Source organism: Caretta caretta, chromosome 22, assembly GCF_965140235.1.
Source record: "Caretta caretta isolate rCarCar2 chromosome 22, rCarCar1.hap1, whole genome shotgun sequence".
Classification (NCBI taxonomy): Eukaryota; Metazoa; Chordata; order Testudines; family Cheloniidae; genus Caretta; species Caretta caretta.
In genome coordinates, this window is record NC_134227.1 from 6,097,008 (window position 1) to 6,124,127 (window position 27,120).

General features: G+C 48.3%; 1 protein-coding gene across 1 annotated transcript in view; it reads right to left on the reverse strand.

The window, feature by feature from the left end:
- Positions 1–689: 689 nt before the first annotated feature.
- The window catches only part of SLC37A2 (solute carrier family 37 member 2), a 61,640-nt gene continuing 35,209 nt past the window's right edge, over positions 690–27,120 (reverse strand). Inside the window, exons 7-18 of the mRNA XM_048827263.2 lie at positions 26,069–26,235; positions 23,310–23,347; positions 21,168–21,317; positions 15,729–15,819; positions 15,047–15,109; positions 14,255–14,340; positions 10,646–10,694; positions 9,213–9,286; positions 6,789–6,867; positions 5,619–5,716; positions 3,970–4,034; positions 690–1,026 (exon numbers count right to left, since the gene is read on the reverse strand). Of these exons, the coding sequence (XP_048683220.1) occupies positions 1,011–1,026; positions 3,970–4,034; positions 5,619–5,716; positions 6,789–6,867; positions 9,213–9,286; positions 10,646–10,694; positions 14,255–14,340; positions 15,047–15,109; positions 15,729–15,819; positions 21,168–21,317; positions 23,310–23,347; positions 26,069–26,235 (976 nt within the window). The 3' untranslated portion in view covers positions 690–1,010. The remainder of the gene's footprint in view (positions 1,027–3,969; positions 4,035–5,618; positions 5,717–6,788; positions 6,868–9,212; positions 9,287–10,645; positions 10,695–14,254; positions 14,341–15,046; positions 15,110–15,728; positions 15,820–21,167; positions 21,318–23,309; positions 23,348–26,068; positions 26,236–27,120) is intronic.

Genomic DNA, 27,120 nt, shown 5'->3' on the forward strand with positions numbered 1-27,120 from the left:
CTGGGTGAGTTTATAATCTCACACAAAGTTTCTGAACTACAAACCATCATACAGTGTTTTAAAATTATAAACCGGTACCATTATGAAAGATGCTGCTTCCCTCCAGTGTAAAGAGTGGTTCTGGAAACAGCAAAGCACATAATAAACCTTAGTTTGTGTTTATCAGCAAATCTAGAAATGGGATTCCTGGACTAAACTAACATGTCTTTTTTTCCCAGGCCAATTGGCAGTGTTCTACTGTCGAGCACAACTTTGTATTATGGAGAGCCAAGAGCATTGAGACAACCCTTTGTCTTGTTCCCCAAAATAAAATTCTTGCTTGCAATACCTATTTGATAGCTAATCACTATCCATTTATTAGTACCTACTGTTTTAAACTCCAGAATGAGAGAGAATCCAGCCACAGGAACTGGCAAGTTTTCGGCTCAGTTGCTGAGCAGGTTAATCAATGTTACAAACAAATGACGATAGAGGCATCTGAAAAGCCAGAAGTGGGGTTCAAACCTGAGGACTGTCAATCATTTGAGAATCACCTGGTGCCGAGATGGAACTGCTGATCTTGACAAGGCAAGGGCCAGAAGCTCTAGCACATCGCACAGAAGGATGCCAGTCTCTGCAGCTCCTTGAGCCCAGCGACCTTGGGAACATTTCCCTCCACTCCCAGGACAAAGAGAAACTCCACTACAACACAGGTTTAGCACCCTTTTAATAATAAAAGAAATAATGGAAGAGGAGCAGGGGCAGCGGGTAAGAGACAGAGGCCCCAGTTATGCCTCACAAAACAGTCCTGGCCCAGAATACACCATCTTCTCCACACCTTCGCCCTGGTTAAAGCTGCTGCCAATGATTAGAGTCCATGGTGGTTGGGTTTTAGAGAACTACTCATCTCACCAGTTCATTTTGCCTCCATAAAATTCCTCCCACTTTAAACGGAGAGCACTAAAAGGTGGGTTCTGCCAGCAAAGCCCGTCACTGCTGCACTCCGCTGTCTCTGGTCACAGGGAGTCAGGTCAAAATTCTTTAAATCTGTGAGAACAAGAACCATGATTAGAGCACAGCCCATGGAGTGTGATCAGGCAGGCGCCTGCCAAGGAAGAGTTTATTTTCATGAGTTTAATTACATTCAATAAGCTTCCGAAGCCCTTTTAAGCCTTAATAGCCACCGCTTCCCAGGTGCTCAGATACAGTCAGGGACAGATGGAACTTTGCTCTGATGGAGATTGTTCAATAACTGCAGCGGTGCCAGAATCCAAAGCCAAGTCACTAGTACCTACATCCTGCCCCTTTGCATGGCCCTCACCCAGCTCACCTCACCTGCTGAGTTTTAGAGCCACGGAGTCCTTATGTGAGGGAAAGAGCCAAAGGAGAAACAGGAGCAAGCAGGGAGAGAAGGCAGCAGAGATATCACCACCATTTTGGTTCCTGCTAACACAAGAGCCTAGTGGGTGGCCCGGAGAGCAGACAACAGCTCACAGCTGTTAATTTGATTTCAGTGGGGAACTAAATGGTGAGAGTCTGAGAAACAACCCAAGAGGGACACGCAAGGACCACCCAGGGGCTGGGATGGCTGCAGCACCTTCCAGAGGCAGGGGGTCCCCAACGTAAGGAGACACCAGCACTGCAGTGACTATGCAGACAGTGAGGCAGCCCCCAGTGACCACTTGGGCCTCAGCTTTAGACATTAGAACCCCTTACTCCAAGAGGGAATTTGGGGACAGAACTGACTGTTGGGAAATGCCCAACTTCCTAGCCCAGCCACCAAAAGCTGGCAGATGGGATGTTACTGTCAGGTCAGATCCACAGGAGAAGAGGCTGGCTTTTGTTGGTCCCATTCTTAGGCACCTGTCCCCCAATTCATTGCACAGGGAAACTAGCACCTAACTCAGGCTTTGTGGATCCTGTTTTTATTCCAGGGATTTCTAGATGCCTAAAAGTTAGGTGTTGCAATGCCCACGTCCCTGTGGGGATCTGGCCTTCATCTTAGCTGAATGTCGCAGCTCTTCCACTGCAGCATTCCCTTCTCTCTTTGCTTCTGCACAGTTATCACTGATGATGAGCCAGAATCACACTGCAGAGACTCAAACCCACAGCCTTCTGGCCCAGTTCTCCCAGCTGTGCCAGGCTCCCAAGCCCTGAAGAAAGGGAACCTTGTCTCATGAAATGCAACAAGAGGCACCCTGGCTACAGCCCTACTTTTCCAGGCTGCTACTGAGGTGACTGAGGTGAAGAAGGCAGAACCAGCCAGATATAAATTGAGGTCCAGCTGTCATTAGCTGGCTGAGCCCACCATATTCTCTTCCCAAGGGATGAGACTGGAGCCTCAGACACCAAAGGGCTCTAAACAGAGACTGAAGCATCACCCTGACTGACCAACGTAAAGGAAGCAGGTTTGCCACCCTTTGATTGGCCCAGCAAGTGAAGAGTGGCACATTCCCAAAGCCAGAGCTGCTCACAGCACATTCTCCCTGGGGCCCATTTCTGCCGGCGGATGGGCACACGTCACTCCAAAGGGAGCTTGTGCAGGTTGGAGAAGCTAGAACTCAGCCCTTTGTGACAAGGTAGCCGAAACATGAAAGCAGGAGTCTTGTTACCCTGCACCAGGGCTGAGGAGGAGACATGGGCCAGACTTACTGTAACACAAGAACCCAGAACATGACTACCAAAAAACCTGTTTACCTGTAAACGAAATCAAGATGTAGCGTACCAGGCTCCTGAGAGCATGGCGGGAACACACCTTATCCCATATGGCAAAGCACAGCCCTACACCATCATGAGCTGCCCTGGGACTGTCAGTTAAAGAGCAAAGATGGCCTCTGAGAAATGTAGTCTACAATCTTGTCCATTTGTTTTGACTCCAGGACAGGAGTATTTTTATGACAATACTGATTCAGACACATGATTATTACCTTCATTTTACACAGGCTTGGAAATTACTTTGATTGGTACGTCATTACATTTATATTTTTATCATCAGACTCACTGGCAAGGTTACAGGAGCAGTGGGGCTATGTACTTTGCCACTAATAGTTTGTTAGTTTAATAAACTAGCTGGTGGTCAGACAAGATGATCTGATGGTCCTTTCTGGCCTTATACTCTATGACTAAAAATTTGGTGTCCAGACCAGTGTGTCTGGACATTTCAAGCAGTATTCTGGTCAGTTAGCCCCACTACTCTGCAATATGACCCAGAGCACAGCGTGTTTTGCTGTCACAGTCAGGCACTGGGGATGGACACTATTGGTGGACATATTGGATCCTTTCTTTGGAAGCTGTTCCCTCACAAGACTGATGTAGGACTACTGTGCCCTGGGTCTCTGCTCTTCTTCAGTTTGCCACAGAACAGACACCTTCATGTTTACCCCACAAATGCCAAGAAAGAAAAATCAGCATAAATCGCAGATGGAATTAGCTGCGGCAGCAAAATACCAGAGATACTCACAATACAAACTATTTCCCATCCAACACTACTGCGTTTGTTAGTGCCACAGACGAGCTAAGAAGACACACAAGGACAACTCATTTAGAACACATTAATAGGGTTCTGCCAGGCTGGGGGTAGAACTCTTGGGTCATGAGAACAGTCATAACTCTCCCTGGGTACTTCTGTGGCCCAGGTTCTAGATGTCCCTTTGGACATGCTTAGGCGAGAGGATAGGGGGTGGGGAGGCATTCATTGTGCAGGGGGTTCCATCAAAGACAAAACATTTACAGCAGCATTTAGGGTGCTTCCCATTCTAAATGCAGGGAATGCAGCAGTAGAGGTAAATTACTCAAGTACGGTATGTTTCCCTTTTCAATGGCACCTACTTTATATCTCAAACTCCTATGTGCACTCAGCATGTACCATACCTGCATATTTTGCCAGGCCAGGACACACCGCTGGAAGTGGGGGCTTCTCCGCCAGTGCTACAGGAGATCTGAGAACAGTCATAGAAATACACGAAAACTTGGGATTTTAGAAGCACATACCCTCTTTTTCTTGTGTAGCAGCCACACCATCCTTTAATCTCTTTATACACCACCCGGGAAAGGAACTGGAAGGGAAAAGACACTCAAGATGAATATCTGACTTACGATTCTAGCCTCTGGCAAAGTATTGAAGATACAGTCCCCCCACCCGCCCCATCCCCGGAGTGAATGAGAAGTAGGCAAACAAAACTGGATGAATGACTGAGTTTGAATTTAGTTTGTCAGGCCATGTATTGTCTATAAATGTGAATAAATAATTCACCACAGTTTCAGGGAATAATTCTTTGTTTGTAGATTGAGAGCATTTTCATTATGAGTATTCAAGAGTCAAAATTCTGATGGGACGAAGGAGTCACAGGGCCTATATCTATCCCGTGATTGGATGAGCATATTCCTAACATCAGGTTTCTAATGACAACACTTGGTTAAATACAGGCTTTACTTTCTGCAACTGCTCTGAAACATTCACATAATTTGCCATCTCCATGACTATTCCTGCAAAGTCTTGTTTTCTAACGTGTTCCTGCAAAGCAAAACATGCACAAAGGCAATCAAAAATCCGACAAAACAGGAGTGGAAAAGCTCCTGATGTAGATCAGGATGTCCATGGAAAGGTGCAGGATTCAAGTCTCAGTGAGCACAGTTACCTCTTTATGGAAGTGGAAAGCCAACAAAAAGGCAGAGCAGTGATGTTGTTGGGGCTGTGGAGGAGGAATACTGCAAGAGCACAGATTCCAACCAAGATTGGGACCCCATGGTGGTGCTAGGTGCTGTACACAGGTCAGTGATAGAGCCAGGAATAGAACCCAGGTATCCCCACTTCCAGTCTAGTGCCTTGACCGCTGATCACCTGGCCCCTTTCAGCGACCACTGGCCAGTTAACAGCAGCACTGATCGTCAGAGGAAAAGGGGGAGAAAAGAGTGCAGAATTTCTTTCGATGCCCCAGTGCAGTGCAAAGGAATTAGGAAGAGTGAAGCGGTTCAGAGCCGAGGCTGTGTTACAAATCTAGGAACCACTTCACGATGGCTAAGAGAACCTGCTGTGCATAAAAGCAGCCCTGTAGATGGAAGAGGCTGCTCATCATGTCTGGCTTTATACAGAGCCCACCACTTTCACCATGCATGCTTTTGTCTTTTATCTTGAAAGCTCCCAGAGCATGTTCTAAGCGATGGAAATGCTCCCTGCACTGAAATGGAGCCACCTTGATAGTGGCACCAGTTGCTGTTTGACATGTGCCCAGCAGCACTACACAAGAGTTAGGGCAGGAAATGAAGACTCCTGTATCCAGCTGACACTCCAGGAGTAACTCTGGGAGACAAATGCAATTAACCCCACTGGCATTTGGTCACAACACCGGAGTTCCTCCCTCTATGCTTGAGAAGCATGCTTTGGGTGCTGTCTGTCAGACACGATGTTAACCCCTCAGGATGCTGGGACACGAATTCATTGCTGCCTCGGAGAGAAGAGCACCAAATACTCAGGCACCTGTACTATGTGCTACAGCTCCTGGCCTTTACTTAGAGGCCACCCACCCAAATGCTGGCCATGCCAGACACTTAGCTTGTGAAATCAGACAACCCCTGGCCCAGCTGCACACCAGTCCCCTAATCTGCATCAAGAAGCCACAGCAGGCTCAAGAGAAACCCACCAGGCAAGCCAAGATATCCGCTGTTATTAACATGTAGAAGACATTGTTCCAGCCAGAGGGAGAGATCAGCCCTGCCAGCAGGGGGCCCAGAGCAGCACCTGCAAAGGACAAACAACGCACATCACTAGCAGCCAGGAACCATCCAGCCTTTGGGTACTGGCGTATGCAGGGCAGAAAACCCATACCCAGCCCCCACATCAGTTCTGACAGACGTGCTGGAGTGAGTGCTTGAAGGGTGCATGCTCACAGCTGCATGGGCCAAGAGGTGCAGGCTCCAGCTCCTCTGCCTGCTCTCCCAGTCATCTCCTCCCCCTGCCAGTTTCTCGCCTTGCTCCCACTTCCACCTTGGCAGCCGCTGCTATTAGCTATGCCCCCTTGTGTTCTCCCACCGCCCCTGCTATCATGCACTGGCCAGACTTGCCGGATGCTGCAGCTGGGCCTGCAGATCCAGCTCCCACTTCTCAAGGGCCAGAAGAGAGTGGAAGAACTTGCTCCAGGTCTCCCCTCTGAGCAGTTTCCACATGGCCAGCAGTAGCCTCACAGCCCTGCTAAGGAAGCGAGTGTCTGGATGCCCCTGGCTCCAACGACAGGCAGAGCTGGAGTAGCCGGCAGTAACTTTCCTCTAGTGCCAGCCTGGGTGTGCCTCACTGCCTAGCTCAGTTCCACAGCAGGGTTATTTGTTGGGCACCGAGGACCATTTAAGCACCGGGGCCCTCTGTGTAATGCAGTTTGATTCTTCTTGGCAGTATGAAAAGCTCCTTGCAGCACCAGCACCATTAGCTCCCACCCCCCCGGGGGGGCAGGGAGAGGGCTGCGGGAACACAACAGGTCCCCTGAGTCTTATCCCCTCCCTTCCCATCTCTCTGCCTGCCCGAGAATGGGTGGCTGAAGCTTACAGGACCCAATCACCATCCCTGCATAGGGAAGTAAAGAGTCTCTCTCTCTTTCCCTTCTCTGAAAGGAAAGTGAGCTGGGCTAGCCCCAGACCACTCCCAGCTCACCGGCAGCCTGCGTTCCCTTTGGGCAAAGGGTGCTCATGCCTGGGGGCAAGAGGAACATTGACCCTACTGGGGGCCAGGAGAGCTGGGGGTTGAATTAGGTTCTTCAGCTATTGTATGGAGTTCTTGGAATAGTTTGCCCCCCTTGGTTAGTACAGCCAACCCTACTCACCTATAGATCCAGTCCCATCAATTATGGCTGTGACAGTGGACAGGGCTTTTGCATTTCCTTTGAGACACTCGTGAGTTCCCTGTGCGGGAGGTAAAGTTAAAAAAAAAAATCAAAATACTGGAGTGAAAATGAGGGGTCCAATTTGTGATCCATTAGTGCATCCTGAACCCTGACTCATTCTGGTTACTGGGGTTAGTCCAGCACCTGTCTCCAGCTTCCAGCGAGGAATGCTGGTATCAAAATGCCAGGGAGGTTTCTTCTGTGAAGGCAGATTTAGGAAGACACACTGTAGAGAGACAGTTCCTTGAAGAGGGGAAACCCCTTTCTTGAATACCTGAAGGTATTCTTCTTGAAGGCCTGGAGAAGGAGATTCTTCATCTCTGGGAACTCGCTCCCCTTCTATGTACCAGGAAGGGGCAGCATTCCAATAGCCTGATTATCTGCACATCTTATGTTGCCTCCTGCAGCCATGTTCCAAAGGCAGACGAGCAGCACTAGATGCCTGAAGCACTTTGCTCTGCCTGAAGGAGAAGCTGCTTTGGCTTCTCTGGAGTCCTGGCTTGTGCTGGTTGGAGCCGAGGGATTTTTGAAGACTGAAGTTTGGTTTGGGGGAGAATGATTTTTTTGCTGGCCTCTTTGCAGATTTACTGCATCTTGCTGCCTGAAACAGGGGCCAGACCTGGGTCAGGTTCTCTGCTGTTACTTATCAGCGTTTCAGCTACATTTGTACTGAATCTTTGGAGGAGGAGGGGTGGGGGTGGCACCTATAGTAAGATTGATGAATGGATAATAGGATCATTACTGAGGACTTCCATTGCTATAGTGCCCAGTGACCCCAAAGGTTCCATTGTGCTAGGCACTGCACAAATATAAACCAGACCCTTCCTACGAGAGCTAAAAATCCAGTGATTTTAATCCCATCTGATTTTATTAACTCTGCAGTTGTAAAGTTTTTAAGGCTAGGGATTTCAAAGAGGTTTCAGAGCCAGGTGCCCAAATACCACTGAAATTCAACAGGAGTTAAATTTTAAGTCCCTTCTTTTCTTTCCCCACACAGCCAAAATCCTAACTTTAAGCCAGTTATGAAAGCAGGTAGAAATATCTTCAATTTGAACAAGCCGAAAGTGTCATCTTTAAAAAAAAAAAAAAAAACCCAAAGTTACTTCCCTATGAATTAAGGATGGAATTTTCAAAAGCTTATTGTTTTGGCTCAGCTCTGCTCCCACTGAAGTACAGGGAAGTTAGCTTGATGCAAGCCCAACTGCAGGCTGTAAAATCACCTTAAGTATAGTGGTGCTACTTCCCCACTATAATAGAGTCTCAATGGGAAGCTCCTAAGGAGAATGTTATTTAGAGGAGAAAGCGAGCAGCATGTAGACAGCTTCCCCTGTCCATCAGAAGGCCTTCCAGTTTGTTACTGAGGAACTTTTGGGCAGTTGCTGGCAGCGGGGCCATGGCAAGGAATGGGACTCTGTGCTGTCAGAGCATAGAGCTTGTTTACAAGCTAGCCTCACATTTGGTCTGAAGAGTCTCAGTCCAAGCATGTGCCAGAGCTGGGAATAAGATGTGCTAGTCCTAAAAGCAGCAGCAACAGAAAATATCCTTGCATAACTGAGGAACACTTGGACTGGACTAAATCTTTTGAAACAGATAACAACGAACACGTTATACTTGAAAGGCTGCTCTGGAGAATTTATCTCAGGGATGCTTACAGCCAGCCAGCAGATTGCATAAAACCACAAATCCTTCTGAACTGCCTCCGAGATGTCTGAGCACTCTGTACCACATCACTTAAATCCCTCCAAGTTTCTAATGCAGCGTCCCAGCCCTTGTCCCCCTGCCACCAGGAGGGCTCAGCCCAGGTGGCAGCTTTACACTCGATGAGAAGACTTTCTTGCACTTGTGCTCTGTGCGATCCTAGCCCGGGAGGGTGGGGAGGGAGAGGAGGGATTTGCACTAAGGAGAGGCCCAAGATGCAGGTATTTGCACATGATACACCAGTAATAACCCTCTATGGAGAGGAGACAGAACAGCCTTTGTATGGAGGGCGGTGCACAAAAAGCTGCAGTTGGAATGGAAGGCCTCAAACTTTGACCTAGCCAAAAAATAAGAAAAAAGGCTCAAGTGAGACGAGAGGGGCCAGGTCTACACTAGGAAATTAGGTCGGCATAACTATGTCACACAGGGGTGTGAGAAATCCACACCTCTGTGCAATGCAGGTAAACCACCTAATCCCTGGTGTAAACAGCACTATGCTGACAGGAGGACTTCTCCCGCTGACAAAGCTACCTCCTGTCAGGGGGGTGAAGTACGCACACTGACGGGAGGGCTTCTCCCATCAGCATAAGTAGTGTCTTCACTGAAGTGCTGCAGTGTTTTAAGTATAGACCTGCCCTAAGAAAAAACAAACAGTAGAATTCTTACCAAGTCAGCTGAAACCGCTGTCGTAATGAGAGCATAAGGCCCATTCACCAGGGCACCACATATAATAAGCATAGCTGCAAAGAGAAAGAGTATCAATTCTACAGCACAGCTGGCCCTGCTGTATGCCAAGAGCCTATGGCGATTCAGTCAAAGATTTGTGTATTTGCTACTCTGCTGTACTGGCATCTCCTGGGTGCTTCTAATTTCTGTGAGCTCATAGTTCTGCCGTTGAGTTCATAGTGGGACAACAAGGTCACCCTGGGAGCAAGGGAATTGGAAGCAAGAGCCATTTGGAGTTACAGGCAGCCCAGGAAGGCCCTGTTAGGTTGAGTGTCCCCTCTCCATCTCCAACATACTATTCTGGAGGCCATTGCAGGACTGGTTCTGCATTACACATTTACTCTTCCCTTTCAGAATGTCACATCTTCCCGCCTCTGCTCCCCAAGTGCCTGGCTCAAGAACCATCCTCCTGCAGGCAGGAACAAACTCTTACAGCACGACTTCAGTGATACCGTGACCTCCATTTCAGTCACTTGGCTGATAACTAATTGGAGCCTGAGTCCTGGGGAGAGGGCAAGGAGATGAAATAAGACTAGTTGCGGGTCCATTGCATCTCCACTCCCCCTGGCTACTCGAAGGCCTAGAACGTGACTACAGTGGTGACAAAAGAATAAGCCAAGGCTTGGGGAAGGCTGAGTGCAGATGGGAAGGGAACATTCTGGGCTGTGACAGCATCACTTTATTCTGTACCTATCAGCCATAGTTAGGTGCTTTGACAAGTGTGACAGTGAGTGAGGCCTGGATCAGAGGAAGATTTGCTGGGGACCTTGATGCAAACAGGTTCTGAAGACAGAAATGGGGTGTTGGTGGGGGGTGAAGAGGGGAGATTTACAAAATAACAGCAATAGCAACCGTGTGGCACCAGTGACTAGTTGTGATTTTAAGGCCAGAAGGGGGCCCAGTCATCACTGAGTCCAATTTCCTACAGGCCACTGAATTTCACCCAGCAATTCCCGCATTGAGCCCAATAACTGTTGGGGCCATGATGTGATTTAGAAGAAGATGTCCAGGTGATGGAAATTCCACCACATCCCTAGATAAATTCTTCCAATGGTCAACCAATCTCCCTGTTAAAAAAGCCATCTTATTCCAGTTTGAACTTTGCCAACTTAAGGTACAATTGGCTGGAAGATACTTCTGCCTTTGGCTGCTAGATTAAAGAGCCGTCTAGCATCAGACAAATTCTCCCAGTGTACGTAACTACAGTCCAGGGTCTACCAGTTAAGATTTCCCTAGGGCAGATCATTCTGGAGGAGATGGGAGGAGTCTAGATGGTTTATTTGCCTCCAGAGAGGCAGAGATGGCTCATCTAGAAACTCAAACTTGTGAACAAACTCACTGGTTTGTTCACAAGAGTCTGAAGTTCTACTTACCTATTGAACTGGCTATTCCATTCTGGCCAACGTGATTGTACAGGAATAGCTGGAAGCAAAGAGGAGATATTGATTATGCCAGCAGGTTAGAATTACCAAACCCCTTACTTAATTTCTGCTCTCCCTCCATAGACCCCAGCTGGGTGGAGGGCCTAGCTGCAGCCATGACAAGTGGACACAAGTATCAGGGTTATTTCCATGGAAACCCTCCATGGACAATCCTGGACACAGAACAGCGATTTGTCTCAAGTTCCCCCCGACCCCATTCCAGAAGGAACTCGCCTTCCTCTCGAGATCAAGCAGAGCATCTCTGGGTCCCAGACGAGTTGCAAGGGCTTGCTCACTGCACCTGCCTGGATTCTTGTTCCATCCCCTTTCCCAGCTAAGAGCATTTATCTTATCATAGAATATCAGGGTTGGAAGGGACCTCAGGAGGTCATCTAGTCCAACCCCCTTCTCAAAGCAGGACCAATCCCCAATTTTTTTTTTGCCTCAGATGCCTAAATGGCCCCCTCAAGGATTGAACTCACAACCATGGGTTTAGCAGGCCAATGCTCAAACCACTGAGCGATCCCTCCCCCCATATGTGCAAGACCCCGAGTCCACATTTGGATCCTTTCAGACAAAGGAGGGACCCAATACTGTCTAGCTTGGGGGCCTATCAGGCGCTAAATCCATTCTCCGAGGGACCGAGTACGTACTTGCAGCTCCCGCTGAAGCCAGCTGTTGGGGTGCTCATTCCCTTTAAATGTCAGCCCACATACTTAGCTGCCTAAATAAACATCGAGGTCCTTAATTTAGACCTAGTTTGTGGCTGGGGGATTTGGGGGGCAGTACATGCACATGTGCACGGCTCCCTCTGAGCGCAAAAGGAAATGCTCAAAGAATTTGGCCTCTACTCAAGAAGGCTCTTGGGAAAACCTAACCTGCACTCCAACAGCTAAGTTCTCATGCTTTCCATGCTAAACTCCTGGAACCAGATGTGTCAGGGTGGACGACATAGCAGTATTGATTCTGTACCTGTCTCTCACCCCTTCTCCCAGACAAGAGTAAAACAGAGAGGGTGAGGAGAGCCAATTAGACACACCCAGATATGGGCGGGAGGGGGGGTCATTCAAGGATCAGAAGGCACTGTTAGTTCCAAGACAGCACTAGATTGATTAACAGCCATTATCCTGAATGGAGATCTCTTTAGGAGTTGTAGAGTTGAGTGTAGGAAAAGAGGCCCACTGTGGCATGTTAAGGAGAGTGTTACTTCCACCCTGCTTGCTGAGGGAAGGGCGTCGTTGCCACATGGCAGGAGAGCAGGAGCCAGTGTCAATCCTGCCAGTGCACATCCCACCCAATCACATCTGAAGCCAAGCGTTATGGGAAGCGTTCTAGGGACACCTGCTGGTCACTCAGCAATGTGTTTTTAAGAGGAAGTTAAGTTTTACTTCTTGGTTAGAAAATTTTTAGTCTTTCCAGAAAGTGTGAATTGAGTAAGTCAGCCAGAGCAGATGTTGGCAGGTATTTATGGGAGGGCAGGACTGAAGGGGAATAACAGAGCCAGAATCTCTCATTTGGCCTTCAGTTCTGTGGTTCGACTGCCAGATAAAATACCAGCAGCTGGTAACTGGGCAGCCAGCCAAACATAGCTGTCTTTGGGATTCGGTTTCATTTGGTGGGCGACGTGAATCCAGAGTCTGGAAGAAGGTGAAATCCAGCAATACAAAATAACTTGTCTCCGTGGTGCTGTCACTGCTCTACCACAGCATCAGGACCAGGACCTCAGAGCCTGCATTCTGACCTCCTAGACAGGGTCTCACCGCCGCAGCTTTGCACTAATGATAGACTGCAGCACCAGAGGCATTTGGGCTGGGAACAGAATGGCAACTAAGAGTCAGAGTGCGTTCACATTGCAACTTGGTCCAATTAGTTGCTTTTAGGGGTGAACGGTGAAGTCAAACTGAAGTGGAGTTCAGCACAGATGTGGGGGGTATCCTACCCACAGGGGGAAAAGCCACAAACATTTTAACTTTAACTCCTCCTTTACTCCAGAACCCACAGGACACTTCTGGGCTGGCAGAAGGAATCCCACTGTTAGAGCCCTGCGCAGATAAAAAATTAGCATCTGCATCCGATCCTCAAACAGCCCACGGGTATCTGCAGCGCTCTGTCCACTGTGAGGGGTGGGTTGGGTTGCTTTCAGCAACTATCAACATTGGCTGCTTTGATCTGGTGACCCAGAGGCACCATAACCTGCCACCAGCCCAGACAATACCAGCCAAAAGGCCCATCTTCCCATCACTGTGCAGCAGGTTCGGACAGTCCTGGATGCCTGGATGAGCGGCCAGAGTTTAAGAACAGCCTCCCGGATGCTACTGGGTGCTGTGCAAAGTAGACAGGAGGGCTCCCCATAATTTTCCCTGCCTGAGCCACCATGCATTCAAGCAGAGGAAGAGCTCCAGCAGGGAGCAGTCAGATGCCAGCCTCCTGCCAAATTTGCATAGCAGCAGGACTGCTATCTGCACCTCACTGATTCACAGCTGCACCAAGAGCTCCCCTGTGCTGCAGAGAACTCCAGTGCCTTAGAACAAAAGGGATGGCTATTCATTTTCCCTCCCACCCTCCATTCCTCTTGGAGACACCAAGACCCTGAAGGCTGCCTTTCTACTCCAGCTAACAGATGACAGAACAAGGAGTAATGGTCTCAAGTTGCAGTGGGGGAGGTTTAGGTTGGATATTAGGAAAAACTTTTTCACTAGGAGGGTGGTGAAACACTGGAATGGGTTACTTAGGGAGGTGGTGGAATCTCCTTCCTTAGATATTTTTAAGGTCAGGCTTGACAAAGCCCTGGCTGGGATGATTTAGTTGGGGATTGGTCCTGCTTTGAGCAGGGGGTTGGACTAGATGACCTCCTGAGGTCCCTTCCAACCCTGATATTCTATGATTCTATGATAAAGGGAGTAGACGGGTCCCTATTCAGTGATTGATTCAGCCTCACTAGGAATGACGCTTAGGAGTTTTGAACATTAATAGTGGAGTATAGCTTTTCTGTTTCAGACCCACATCGACCAGGCAGAGGAGCAGCAGAGCTGAGAGAACTGCTCTACAGCTCCTGTCTCTTACTGGAGGACATTACAAGAGCTAGCACAGGGCAGAACCAGGAAGCTAGTCAGCCTCTAGGGTGCAGACCAAGCACACTTGGTATCAGGCTAAGGAGTAGAAGTTTAGGAAGAAGCAGCTGGATAGTGCAGTAGACTCCCAAGGGAGGTGGAGGTGGAACCCTCACTGCAGAGGTTCAGGAAGGGGCAGTGAGCAGAGCGCAGGGGGTGGAGGAAAGCCTCTCACATGGCCTCCTGTGCCCCGCTGTGGAGGATGCTGGAAGAGCTAGGAAGAGCTCCAGAGTGAATATCCTCATCCAGGAACAAGAGCTAGACATGCAAGTTGTGACTCATGCTGATCCCACCCTAGGTTCCAGACCCCTGCACAAGATTCCATCTGGCCACTCATCGCAGGAAAGTGCATATGACTCGAAGGGGCTTACTTGGGAGGAGCAGAGGGAAGAGGCTCGTGTCAAGCCCTCGTGACCGAGGACTAGTGAGCATTTTCCATCACAATACGCACCATGGGAGCAGCCACTATCAGCATCACACAGCATGTGGTGGCCCTGCCGCCAGTGTAGTCCGATATGAGACCAGCCAGAATGCCTCCTGCACGAGAAAGTCACATACTTTGTATTCTGTCAGAGCAGGGGTTTGTCCCACTGCTGCCTTTCCACACGATTTCAGGAAGGTGCTCGGCGCCTTGCAGACAGATGTTACTGTCTGGTGACCAGTTAGACCTCAGGCAGAGGAGAGAATTCCAGGCAACTCACACTCTGAGCTGGAAAACAGACGTATGCAGCAAGGGCCCAGATTCTAAACAGCTGTCACTACAAGCCAATCAGTGAGCAGAATAATAAAAATACGTGATAATAATTGGTACTTCTATTAGCACTCGCCTTCCATGGCTCTTAACATGCTTTACAAACAGGAGTCAATCCTTACAGCCCCCATGCCCCGGTGAGAAGGGCAAGTGTTACTCCCATTTTTCAGATAAAGCCCAGGCAGAGAACAGGGCCAACTTGCGACACTCATGGTCAGAGGCACTGAGCACCCACGACTCCAGCTAGCAATGGGAGTGGTGGATGCTGAACACCTCTGGGAGTCATGCCTTATCTCAAGGTAGGCACCCAAATCAGGAGACACATTTGACAGTTTAGGTGCAACTGAGTTGGCGAAGGTTCCCCCCAGGAACCCTGGTCAGAGCCAGGGATACAACTCCTCTCTGTGTCCCAGGCCTGTGCTTTAGCCACAAGTCATCATCCCTCCCTGTCCACAATGGCAACACAGCAAGCAACAGTGAAGAATGCCAGACCTAGGATGCCACCAACATCAAAGAGCGTGGACAGGTCCCCAGCCTCCTTAGCGCCGAAGTGAGCTGCAATGAAATGAGATGCATCAACAGAGACGTTCACTTGTCAGAAGTTCAGAGCAAGCCTGAGCTCTGGCTCTGTGGTTATTCTCCTGGCATCAGGAGCCAGAGCTCGTGGGGGCTGAGACATAGACATCTACTGATGCTGGGTATGGATCTCTTGGGAGCCAGAACAAGCTCTTGTGGATGCCCAAGAAGACGCCTTGTTCACTAGGAGCCCACTGTAAGGCACTTGCACCCTAGACTGCAGGCACAGGACACACTGTCACTTGCTTAATTTGGAGAAACATTTGCATCGAAACCCCATGGACCTGCCCAGCACCACGATGGGCATCACTGAGAACAGCTGGCCACAAGAGCTGAGCTGCCATTGTGGTGCACATCCGTGTCCGTCAGCTGAGGTCCCCACACACTCCTGAACCACAGCCAGGTTTTCCCAGGAGACTGAAGACTTACTAGGAAGCAGAGAACACTTTCTTTCACTAGAACACTAAGAGCAAATGAGCAAGATTCCTCTGCGGGAAGCCGGTGCACTCCTGCCTGGAGTCTGGAGAATGAGAACCCTCCATCCAGAGCACACACGGTGAAGTAGTTAAATGGATATTAGTAGCTTCCTGTGACTCACCAACATTCACAATGTAGAGAGGCAGCCAATAGAGGAAAGTGTAACTGACCAGCTTTGCAAACAGCAGGCATAAGGAGAACTCCACCACACCCTGGGGAGGAGATAGAGGGGAGAAAGGTCAGTGTCAGAAAACCCCAAGACACAGAGGGGACCTCCATCCTCCCCCTTCCATCCTCTTCTTTCCTTCCGTTTGCTTTCATCCCAATCCCGTACGTTGGGTGCATCAGCGGTGCTAATGATCACCTTGGTCAATCAAACAGCTTCATCACACTATTTGCAGAGTTCCAGGTGTTCGGGAAGCATACGGCAGATAGGGAAAGAAGAACACTGCAGACACGGAGGGAATGTTATCCGAAGCACAACCAGACAAGGAGTTACCCGGTCTCAGGGAAATGGCCCACCATTTGGATTTCTCTGACACACAAGGCACACCCACTGCACACTAATCACATTTCTAAAGCTCACATCTTAAAATAAACACCAGGAAGAGCAGCTGAGCATTGTCCTTCTGAATTTTCGATATGTAGGACTCACACCTCACTTTTATTCATAGACTGGAGGAGGAAAACAAGCTTTCCTGCTTTTTCAACTCCCAAATTGGTTTCTCAGTTTTGGAGGAGAAAGTCATGGAACTGAACTTGTTGAATAAACTGAAGTGAAGGAAGTAAAGTATTCTCTCTGCATGTGAAGAAGAGGCTACTGCCGTCAAAAGCTGGTTTAGCACTTCAACAAACTCTGCTTCTAGGTGCTTCGCCAGTGACTTCCCCCAGCTCAGTGCTTTGACTTCCTTTCAAAGTTCAGCAATGAACATGGCCTGCTTGAATTTTATTTAAATGGAAATTTTAACAGATTGTACAATTTTTAGGCCCTAGTATAGGCTCTCAATTTCAAAATTTTATTTTCAATGGGTTTATTTTTAAAAATATAAATACTTTTCTTTTTTAAAGCATAATAGTTGATTTTGTATCTCTGCTGCTGTGTCTAGGGTTGCCAACCCTCCAGGATTGTCCTGGAGTCTCCAGGGATCAGAGATTAATCATTAATTAAAGATTATGTCATGTGATGAAACCTCCAGGAATACATCCAACTAAAGCTGGCAACCCTAGTGGTGTCTCCATGCCTTCCTTCCCACTCTGTACAATGGAGACAGTGGCACTACCCTGCCTCACGGGGGCTGAGGGGGTACAAGGAGATTGTGAGGTGCTCAGTTACTGCAGTAACAGAGGCCATATGGAACACAGAGGGGTGGGGGAAGGCACCAAGGCCCCTCTGGGCAGTTGGGGGGCACACAAGGCAGCTGGGAGAACCCTGGTTTGAGGCGATGGGAGAGAGTGGTGCACACCCTTGGGGCTAGCCCCTCCTATTGGGGCCCTGGACAGTCAGGGCTGCTCTTAAGGACCAGAGACTCAGACCCATTGTGCAGAGGGTGCTGCACATCCGGTTCTGTAATCCGGTCAGTCACTGGGTCCCCAAGGTTAACTCCTCCCCCTCTAGGAGGCAGGGGCTCCCGTCTTGTCACACAGAGTCTGATAGGCCAGTGTTTTGCCTGTGTCTGTTCTTGTCATTAGCTGAAAGACAAAGCTAGTCCTTGCCTTTTGCTAGTAAGCATCCCTTCAATCCTTTCAGATGATGTCATGGTATCCTTTCGTACGGAGGATACTCTTCCAGGGGAAGGGACCCCGATTACTTGGAAGAGCCAGGTAATAGTACTGGGGGATTTCATCATTAGAAATATTGATAGCTGGGTTTGTGATGAACAGAACAGGGCAATTTTATCTAGTGATCCACCCCTGTCATTCAGTCCCAGCTTTTAGCAGTCAGAGATTTAGGATATCCACAGCATGGTTAATCACAGAATCATAGAATATAAGGGTTGGAAGACACCCTCTGGACTAGGGGGTTTGGTCCATTGATGGCCACTGATGGACCTGTCCTCCATGAAAAAGGAGTCCCATTCAATGCATCACATGAAGGCAGACAACTAAATACGGACACATTTTATAAGTGCTTATATACAAATGCTAGAAGTCTAAATAATAAGATGGGTGAACTTGAGTGCCTGGTATTAAATGAGGATATTGATATAATAGGTATGATGATAATCAATGGAACGCAGTAATACCATGGTACAAAATATACAGGAATGGCAGAGTAAGTCTTGCTGGTGGGGAAGTGGCACTATACATGAAAAAAAGCACCGAGTCAAATATAGTAAAAATATTAAATGAATCAAACTATACCATAGAATCTTGAATAATAAGAGTATAGCAGAAGGAATACACTATTAACCACCACCTAACCAAGATAGTGACACTTACTGTGAAATGCTCTGGGAGATTAAAGAGGCTACAAAAATAGAAAACTCAGTAATAATGGGGGATTTCAACTATCCTTATATCGACTGGGTACATGTTACTTCAGGATGAGATGCAGATAAAATTTCTAGAGACCTTACATGACTGCTTCTTGGAGCAGCTAATCCTGGAACCCACAAGGGGAGGGCAATTCTTGATTTAGTCCTAAATGAAGTGCAGGATGGTTCAAGATGGGAATATAGCTGAACCACTCAGTAACAGCGACCATAATGTAATTCAAGTTAACATCCGGGGGGGCGGGGGGGAGAAATACCAAATAAACCCACTTATTGAAGCACTTAGCTTCATAAAGGGGAACTACAAAAAAAATGAGGAAGCTAGTTAAACAGAAATTAAAAGGAACAGTGACAAAGGAGAAATATCTGCAAGCTGCATGGAAACTTTTAAAATCACCATAATAGATTTATTAAATTTATTAAATTTATTAAATTAAAACAAATTAAACGCATACCCCAAATTAAAAAAAAGGAAAAAGAGGTGGTTGGAGGCAAAAAGACACACTTTAAAAATTGGAGGTCAAATCCTACTCAGGAAAATAGAAAGGAGCGTAAACTCAGGCCTGGTCTACACTACAGAGTTCTATGTGAGGCAGCTTACATGGATTTAATTCCAAAAGCATCTTCACTCAAATGTAGCTCCCACCAATGTAACTTGCCCACTACACCGATTTAATAACTCCACCTTGGTGAGAGGCATAGTGCTGAGGTCAACGTAGTTAGGTTGACGCAGTGCCAACATAGACACTGTGTTGTTTACATTGACTGGTGAGGCCTTTCAGAAACTATCCCACAACGTCCCACACTAACAGTTAAATCGGTGCAGGCACTCCTGGCGAGAGTGCACACCGCCAAGCAATTTAGTCATTTGGGTGGCTGTACAATTATGTACCTTAGGTTGACTTAATTTTGCTGTGTAGACTTGCCCGCAAGGCAAGTCAAGTATAAACGTATAAGTAGGAGGGTCACAAAATAATCTGAACAACAACAACTAGCAAAAGACACAAAAACTACCAAACACAAAAATAAATAAATAAATACAATAAAATAAAACAAACAAAAACAAAAAAAACAACAACATTAGAAGCAGGAAGCCTGCCAAACAATCAGTGGACGATCAAGGTGCTAAAGGCCTTAATACAGGATGTCTGTTGCAGAGAAGCTAAATTAATTTTTTGCATTGGTCTTCACCACAGATAATGAGGGAGATTCCCAGACCTGAGCCCATTCCTTTAAGGTGACAAATCTGAGGAGCTGCCTCTGACTGAAGGGTCAGTGGAGGTGGTTTTGGAATAAATTGATAAATTAAACAGTAATAAGTCACCAGGACCAGATGGGATTCACCCTAGAGTTCTAAAGGAACTCAAATGTGAAATTGCAGAACTACTAACTGTGATATGTAACCTATCACTTAAATCAGCCTCTGTACCAGATAACTAGAGGATAGCTAATGTGACATCAATATTTTAAAAAGGCTCCAGAGGCGAAATTGGCAATTACAGGCCAGTAAGCTTAACTTCAGAACCAGGCAAATTGATTTAAACTACACTAAAGAACAGAATTATCAGACACACAGATGAACACAGTTTGTTGGGAAAGAGTCAACACAGCTTTTGTAAAGGGAATTCATGCCTCACCAATCTATTAGAATTCGTTGGGGGGGGTCAAACACACACATGGACAAGAGTGATCCAGTGGATATAGTGTACTTGGACTTTCAGAAAGTCTTCGACAAGGTCCCTCACCAAAGGCTCATTAGCAAAGTAAACGGTCATGGAATAAAAAGGAAAGTCCCTGTCATGGATCAGAAACTGTTAGAAAGACAGGAAAGAAAGGGTAGGAATAAACGGTTAGTTTTCACAATGGAGAGAGGCAATAGCAGGCCCCCATAAGGATCTGTACTGGGACCAGTGCTGTTCAAGATATTCGTAAATGATCTGGGAAAAGGGGTAAAGAGCGAGGTGGCAAAATTTGCAGATGATACAAAATTACTCAAGATAGTTAAGCCCAAAGCAGATTGGGAAGATCTACAAAGGGATCTCACAAAACTGGGTGACTAGGCAAGAAAATGGCAGATGAAATTCTGTGTCGATAAATGCAGAGTAAAACACAATGGAAAACATAATCCCAACTATCCATACAAAATGATGGGGTCTAAATTAGCTGTTACCATTCAAGAAAGAGATCGTGGAGTCGTGGATAGTTCTCTGAAAACATCTGCTCAATGTGCAGCAGCAGTCAAAAAAGCTCATGTTAGGAACCATTAGGACAGGGATAGATAATAAAACAGAAAATATCATAATGCCACTATATAAATCTACAGCATACCCATACCTTGAATATTGTGTGCACTGGTCACTCCATCTCAAAAATAATATAGGAAAAGGTACAGAGAGCAGGGCAACAAAAATGACTGGAGCTTCCATATGGAGAGAGATTAATAAGACTGGGACTGTTCAGCTTGGAAAAGAGACGACTAAGGGGGATAGGTAAGAGGCCTATAAAATCTTGACAGGTGCAGAGAAGCTGAATAGGGAAGTGTTATTTACCCCTTCACATAAACACAAGAACCAGGGGTCACCCAATGAAATGAATAGGCAACAAGTTTAAAACAAACAAAAGGAAATACTTCTTCACACAACGCACAGCCACCCTATGGAACACGTTGCCAGGGGACACTGTGAAGGCCAAAACTATAATGGGGTTCAAACAAGAAGTAGGTAGGTTCATAGAGGACAGGTCCATCAATGGCCATTAACCATGCTCTCCGTGTCCTAAACCTCAGACTGCTAAAAGCTGGGACTGAATGACCTGGCATGGATCACTAGATAAAATTGCCCTGTTCTGTTCATTCCCGCTGACACTTGCCACTGTGGGAAGTCAGGGTACTGGGTTAGATGGATCTTGGTCTGACCTAATAGGGCCATTCTCATGTTCAGCTACAGGTCAGCTTGGACTTCACCTCAGCCTGTGCTGGCGTATAGTAAGTGGCATCCCAAATCCCACAGGACATTAGCCCCCTGTTCAGAATATTCTGGACCCACAAGCAGCCTGGTTCTTCTACTCACAGGTATCCTGAGGGCTCCTAAGAAGCTGATGGCTTCTGGCTGCTCAGCTGGTTCTCTGGGACACACTGAAGAATCGATAGTGTTCTCTCGGATACAGCTCCCATCATCCGTGGAGAGCGTCACTTCAGGGTCTCTCTCCTCCGATTCCATCTGAAACCAGATTAGCCCAGCAGTTTACACTCAGGCATAGTTGGAGCAGAGTGTGCCCATACCCTGGCCTGGCACACCTGTCAAGCCCAGCCCACCCTTTGGTTGCAGGTACAGCTTATTCTCATACTCAGACCCATCAGTATAACGGGATGAAGTATTGCACAGTCACACAGCTGCGAAACAAGCCTGCTGTTTCAGGGCCAGGCATTATAGGCCCACGTGTAGGGCTCTCACTCCTGGGGTCAAAAATCTCAGCTCTCGTTTAAAAAGAAACAAAAACACAAACGCACAACAAAAACTGCTTCTAGCCCTTATGGCTGCAAACACTCAGGTCATGTTTCCAAGGTGAACCAAGGCAGTCACACCTGCCTGAGTTTGCAGACAGCCTGAAATAATAGCTGACAAATGAGCTATGCCATTCATTTCAATGGATTTGTTAACAGTGAAAGCCACAGCTGGGCTGGGGGGAGGGGCCCTGCCATCACCACCAGAACAGGGGCCCTCACTGCTGCCACCCCATCATCAGTTCTCATGGGGTGATGTCAGCAGAGCCCATCCCCCAAAGTTCTCTGCTCAGGGGAGTGGAGGCAGAGTCCTCACTGCTCGGGCAGCCCCAGGTTCCCAGAAGACAGAGCAGTGATTTTCAGTTTTCCCAGAAAGGAGGGTTTTAGCCCTACATGACTCCAACCAACTCACATGGGCAGCCCCTGCCAACACTGCTCCAATCAGGGTGAGGTCCCAATGCCAGGCTGAGGCTGTGCCAAGGACTCCAAGCTGCCTTAACCTGGCTCTGGGTTTGAGAGACTGACAGGACTAGGGGCTTGTCTACATGGGATGTTATACCAATATAGTTCTGCTGGTAAATTCTAGTGCCATAGTGGAATAAGAATGTCCACACAGGAAGTTATACTGAATACAGCAGTGTCATTATACCAGTACATTTCTCTGGGTAGACCAGCCGTAATAGAGCAGGAGTGTGGCAGGCCATGGCTGAAGCATGTACCAAGGTGCACTGGAGTCCATCACTGGAAATGTGGGGGTATTCAGCTCAGGAATGAGCTTGCACATTGACAGTTACACCTGCCTGTGGCCGGTGCTGCTAATCCCACTGCCCGAGAACTGGCCACACATCAGGCTCTGTCCGAGTTTCAAGAGGAAAACTTGCGAATAGTATAAACTCTCCCTCCCTCCCCCCACCCCAGCTTTTCTGTTTGTTCTGGGGGGTGGAGGGAGGAGGAAGAGATAAGGGGGAAAACTGAAAGGTTCAGTTTCTATCAAGGCTGCATGAGGCTGGGGGGAGGGAGAAGGTGGGTTTAAAAAGCTTTCCCTGAAGTTTAATTTTAGAAAAAACTTCATTAAGAAACAAGAAAAAAAAAAAAAGTCAAGCAGCTGTCAGCAGCCCTTCTTAGGTTCTGCCGAAGAGCTGCCTGGTCAGTCCACTCACGCACATCAGCTTGGCACCCTCGCTAACTGATGTGTCTCTAGCCCTGAAAAGTGCTCTGAGCGAGGAAGGCCGCACGGCTAATGAAAGCAGGAAAGCTCAGAGCGCCACCTGTGCCATGGGATCAATGTGCCTCCGTCAAGGCAGCTGAACAGGGGACATGCCAAGAACATTACAGTACATCTCCACACAGGTTTCCTGGGGAAATATGTTGTTACACAGGTTATTTATAGATTCCAGCCAGTGAACTACACAACAGCACACGAGCCAGAGCTCAACAGCCAAAGCATCAGGAGCACCCTCATTGAGAGATCCTGCATCTCTGGTTAACTTGTGCCATTCCCATGGCTATGGCTGCACATCGGAGCTTTTGCCATACCACAGCAGAGTGAATTGCTGCAATCTCCCTTGCTAGCCCCACACCAGGGAAATGGGAAGCTGGGGTTTGGAACCGTGTTCCCTGGAAATGGTACTGCCCTTGCTGAGAGGGGAAGAGGAAATCCTGCCTAGCCCAGGATTGTTCAGAGAGCTTGGAAAGGAAGTTAACTTACATGGTGTAGAGGTGGGTTGCAGTCAACGTCTTCAGGATCTGAAAGAGAGAGAGATTCCATGTGACTGCCACACACAACAACCCCCTTGCATCCTCCCGTTACCTCAGCACATGCATAACAGCCAGTGTGGGAAGCTAATCCAGCAGTCCCTAGTCTGTAGCATGTGTGCAGCCCGCCCCACGGGACAAGAGCTTTCCTGTGCACTAACTCAGGAGCCCCACAACTAGGAAAAGGAGAGTGCAAACCCTTGCGCAGTGTGCCCCAGCATTTCATGCTACAAGACCTGAAGAATAAGAGGCCCCAGTTACAGCAATCTGAAAAGCAGGTCCAAGATTTAGCAGTGATGGCAAAGCTGAGGCTTGGCAGCAGCTCGCAGTAAAGGTGACTTTAGAGACCAGTGACTATATTTGCTGAAGTGAAGTGAACTGGAAGACCCCAAGTGTTCCCAAAGGGCTCATTTCCCCTCTATTTTCCAGCTGCAGAGATGAGTGGGAGAGGGCCTTCGCTTTTATGGGGAACATGCCTGGCGGGCAGCAGATCTACATACCTCTAGGAGAGCTCTGAGACCAGAGCACTAAATTCACTCCCTTTCTAGTGCTGGCGGTAAAAGCTTAGCGGACGCATTTCAGCTCAGCCATGCAGAGCAATAGTGTGGCCAAGATAGGGAAGCAGTTGTATCATCACTTGCCACTAGATGGCAATAGCCATTTGCTGTTTCCATACAAAGTGCTCTGAGTCTGAAGTTAAAGGTGCTCTGTGAGCTGTCTGAGCCCCGTGGAGCAAGAGACACAAAGGGTCAAATTGACAAAGGTAACTAGGCACCTAAAGATGCAGAGAGGTACCTAATAACATAAGAACGGCCAGACTGCGTCAGACCAATGGTCCATCTAGCCCAGTATCCTGTCTTCCAACAGTGGCCAATTCCAGGCGCTTCAGAGGGACTGAACAGAACAGGGCAATTTATTGAGTGACCCATCCCGTCGTACAGTCCCAGCTTCTGGCAGTCACAGGCTAGGGACGCCCTGAGCATGTGGTTGCCTCCCTGCCCATCTTGGCTAACAGCTGTTGGTGGACCTATCCTCCATGAACTTAGTTAATTCTTCTTTGAACCCAGTGATACTTTTGGCCCTCACAACATCCCCTGACAAGGAGTTCAACAGGTGCCTAATGGGGGGTCAGGTGCCTAACTTGGACTCTTTTGTACATCCCACTAGGCACCTCTTTGCATCTTTAGGTGCCTCAATCCCTTTGTAAGTCAGGGTCTGGCCAACGTTCCTTTCAGCTTTGGGGTCCCCACACATCACATCACAGCAGCGCATGGCGTGAGGATTCTCATGGAATCTGACTAGGAGGCTTTACCCTTAGGTGACCCCATGTTCCCCAAAGAGCTTTGAAAGCTGTCCCCACTGGAAGGTACCATGCCTCCAGCAGAGATCTTTGTGGCTGCAAGGGGGTGTATGAGCTCCCAGGAACTCTCCCCACTGCTGTCCCTGCTTCACTTCTCTGGATGTCAAGATGCTCCTTTGCACTCCTTCCACTGTAAGAGTTCAACCCTACAGCAGACAGCTTCCTGGCTTCACATGGTTGCAGAAGCCCCACACAGCAGCTGTGAAATACTAAGGTTGGAAGTGGGCCCCTGCTTTGTGCGGCTTTCCCTATGGCTAGCTCCCATGCTGCCGATTTACTGCTCTGCGTGCCAGTCAGAAAGACGTTCAGCACCTCACCAGCGTGTGCCACCATGGAGAGAGGCTGACAGGGCTTGAGGGATAAGAGATTTTTCAGTCACTGCCCTCGGGCATGGCTCTTCTAGGACCTCATGTTCCCTGGAGAGCCAAACCCCTTTCCAAGGTTTTCATTCTTGTTATTGGCCTATCATTTTCTAGTGTTTCCCCAGAGAGCCTCCACATGGCCATGCAGCACTGTACTACAGAGGACAGTCCCACAGGGACTCCCAAAGGGAGATAAGCCTTTCAAGCTCTAAAGTCAAGACACAACACTGAGTCCATGAGAACTGCTCTGATATCACATACTGGTTCCACACAGGCCACTGTACAGCCATCAGATAAGGACTTTGGAACCCGGGTCTTTAGCTCAGTAACAGGTGTTGGCTCTTTCCGTAGATAACCTGTGCCCAGGTTATCCTCGCTCAGAATTCATCAGCTTAACGAGATATTGTAGAATAATCAGTTTTTGGTCCGTCAAGACTCCGCTCTTCACAGTTAGAGCTCTGCCAGCTAGCTCTGATTGACACCGATCTCACAAACACCGACGAGACTAGCATCATTCGTAAAACCCAGTTCCTGGGGAGAGTACTCCGACAGCCTGAATCCACAGCCCATGGATATTCTCCAGCACCAACTGGTTCCATCTGCCATTTCCACCAACGCTCCTGCCAGGGAACTGGTTTGCTGGAGGGTTCTCAGACACCAGCACAAAGGGGATGGCACCCTGCCAGAGGTCAAGCCAATACTGAAGGGAGGTTTCAGGGTCATTCACCAGCTATCCCAGTGTCCTAGAGCTGAAAGGCTTCAGATGCCAGCCCTAAATATTGAATACAGCCAGTTCTCTCCTCGTCACTACGGAGGGCTGGCATGGTGTCAGCAAAGCTGCACCAGGTACTGTCCTCCCTGAAGAGGCTACTGGGAAGCTAACCTCTCTGCCACGAGCTGTATCCACCTTTCCCTCCCCCATGCCAGCAGAATGCCGCAGCATGGCTGCAGGAGGTTATGACGAAGCATCTAGGCCCAGCTCACACTCACATTCAACAAGGAACAAGAAGCAGATGATTCCCATGACTGCAATGATGATCCCAGGCACGATGAAAGACAGGCCCCAGGCTGACGAAACCCACACTCCAGCGATCAGGGACCCCAGGATGTTCCCTACAGAGGTATGGGAATTCCAGATGCCCATGATCAGACCTCTCCTGATGAAGGACAAGAGGGAAACCATTAGTACAGCATTTCTGCGGTGCTTGCCAGTTATGACCATTTATTGGGATAGACTCTAGTGGATATGAGACTCTTCCCTGCAAGCCTTCCATGTCCCGCCATTTCTTCCACGCCCAGGCCCTATACCCCAGCAGCTAAGAAAGGGGTTCTCAGCTCAGCTGATGGGGACAAATGTGTGAGCAGGAACCAGGGCACACTCTCTCCTGTTCCAATCAGCCATGCCAATTGGGGGGGGGGGGGGAAGCAGAGGGGATTTGGCCAGTGGGTGTGAACATGGCAGGGTCCAGTAAGAAGTACCCTGCACCAAAGACTGGGCCAACCTAACCCAAGAGGGGACCTGAGAAAGCCGGTGCTGTATATCCGCCTCTCTAGGAGGAAGGGCCCAAATTTGGGAACTGAGCCTTGCTCACGTTTTTCCAAGGAAAGGGCATGCATTAGTGATGTGACTGTGTGCAGCCCCCACTATTGCTTGAAACGGACGATAATGGGCCAGTAGTTCGTAACCAGGAATTTCACTCTGGGTAGCACCATTCCTATATACCGCGAGGGCCCAAACACATCAGAGCTTAGCAACAGAGATACAGTTAACAAAGTAGCAATCAAGGAAAAGCCAAAACTAGGGGGCATGAGCAAGCCAGAAGAGACAGTCACAGCTAAGGTCTTTCAGCTGTAAAATCAGAGAGAGGCAAAGATCCACGAAGGCAGCTACAGGTGGCAGTATCAGCAAATGAGAAGCATGAACAATGGTGTGACTGTGAAGCAACATAAAAGAGGCCGATGAGCAGATGAGAGCTGGGCTGCTTTGAGTCCATGGAGTTTTAAAAACAAGGAGGGATATCTCAGAACTGGCTCCCACGCAA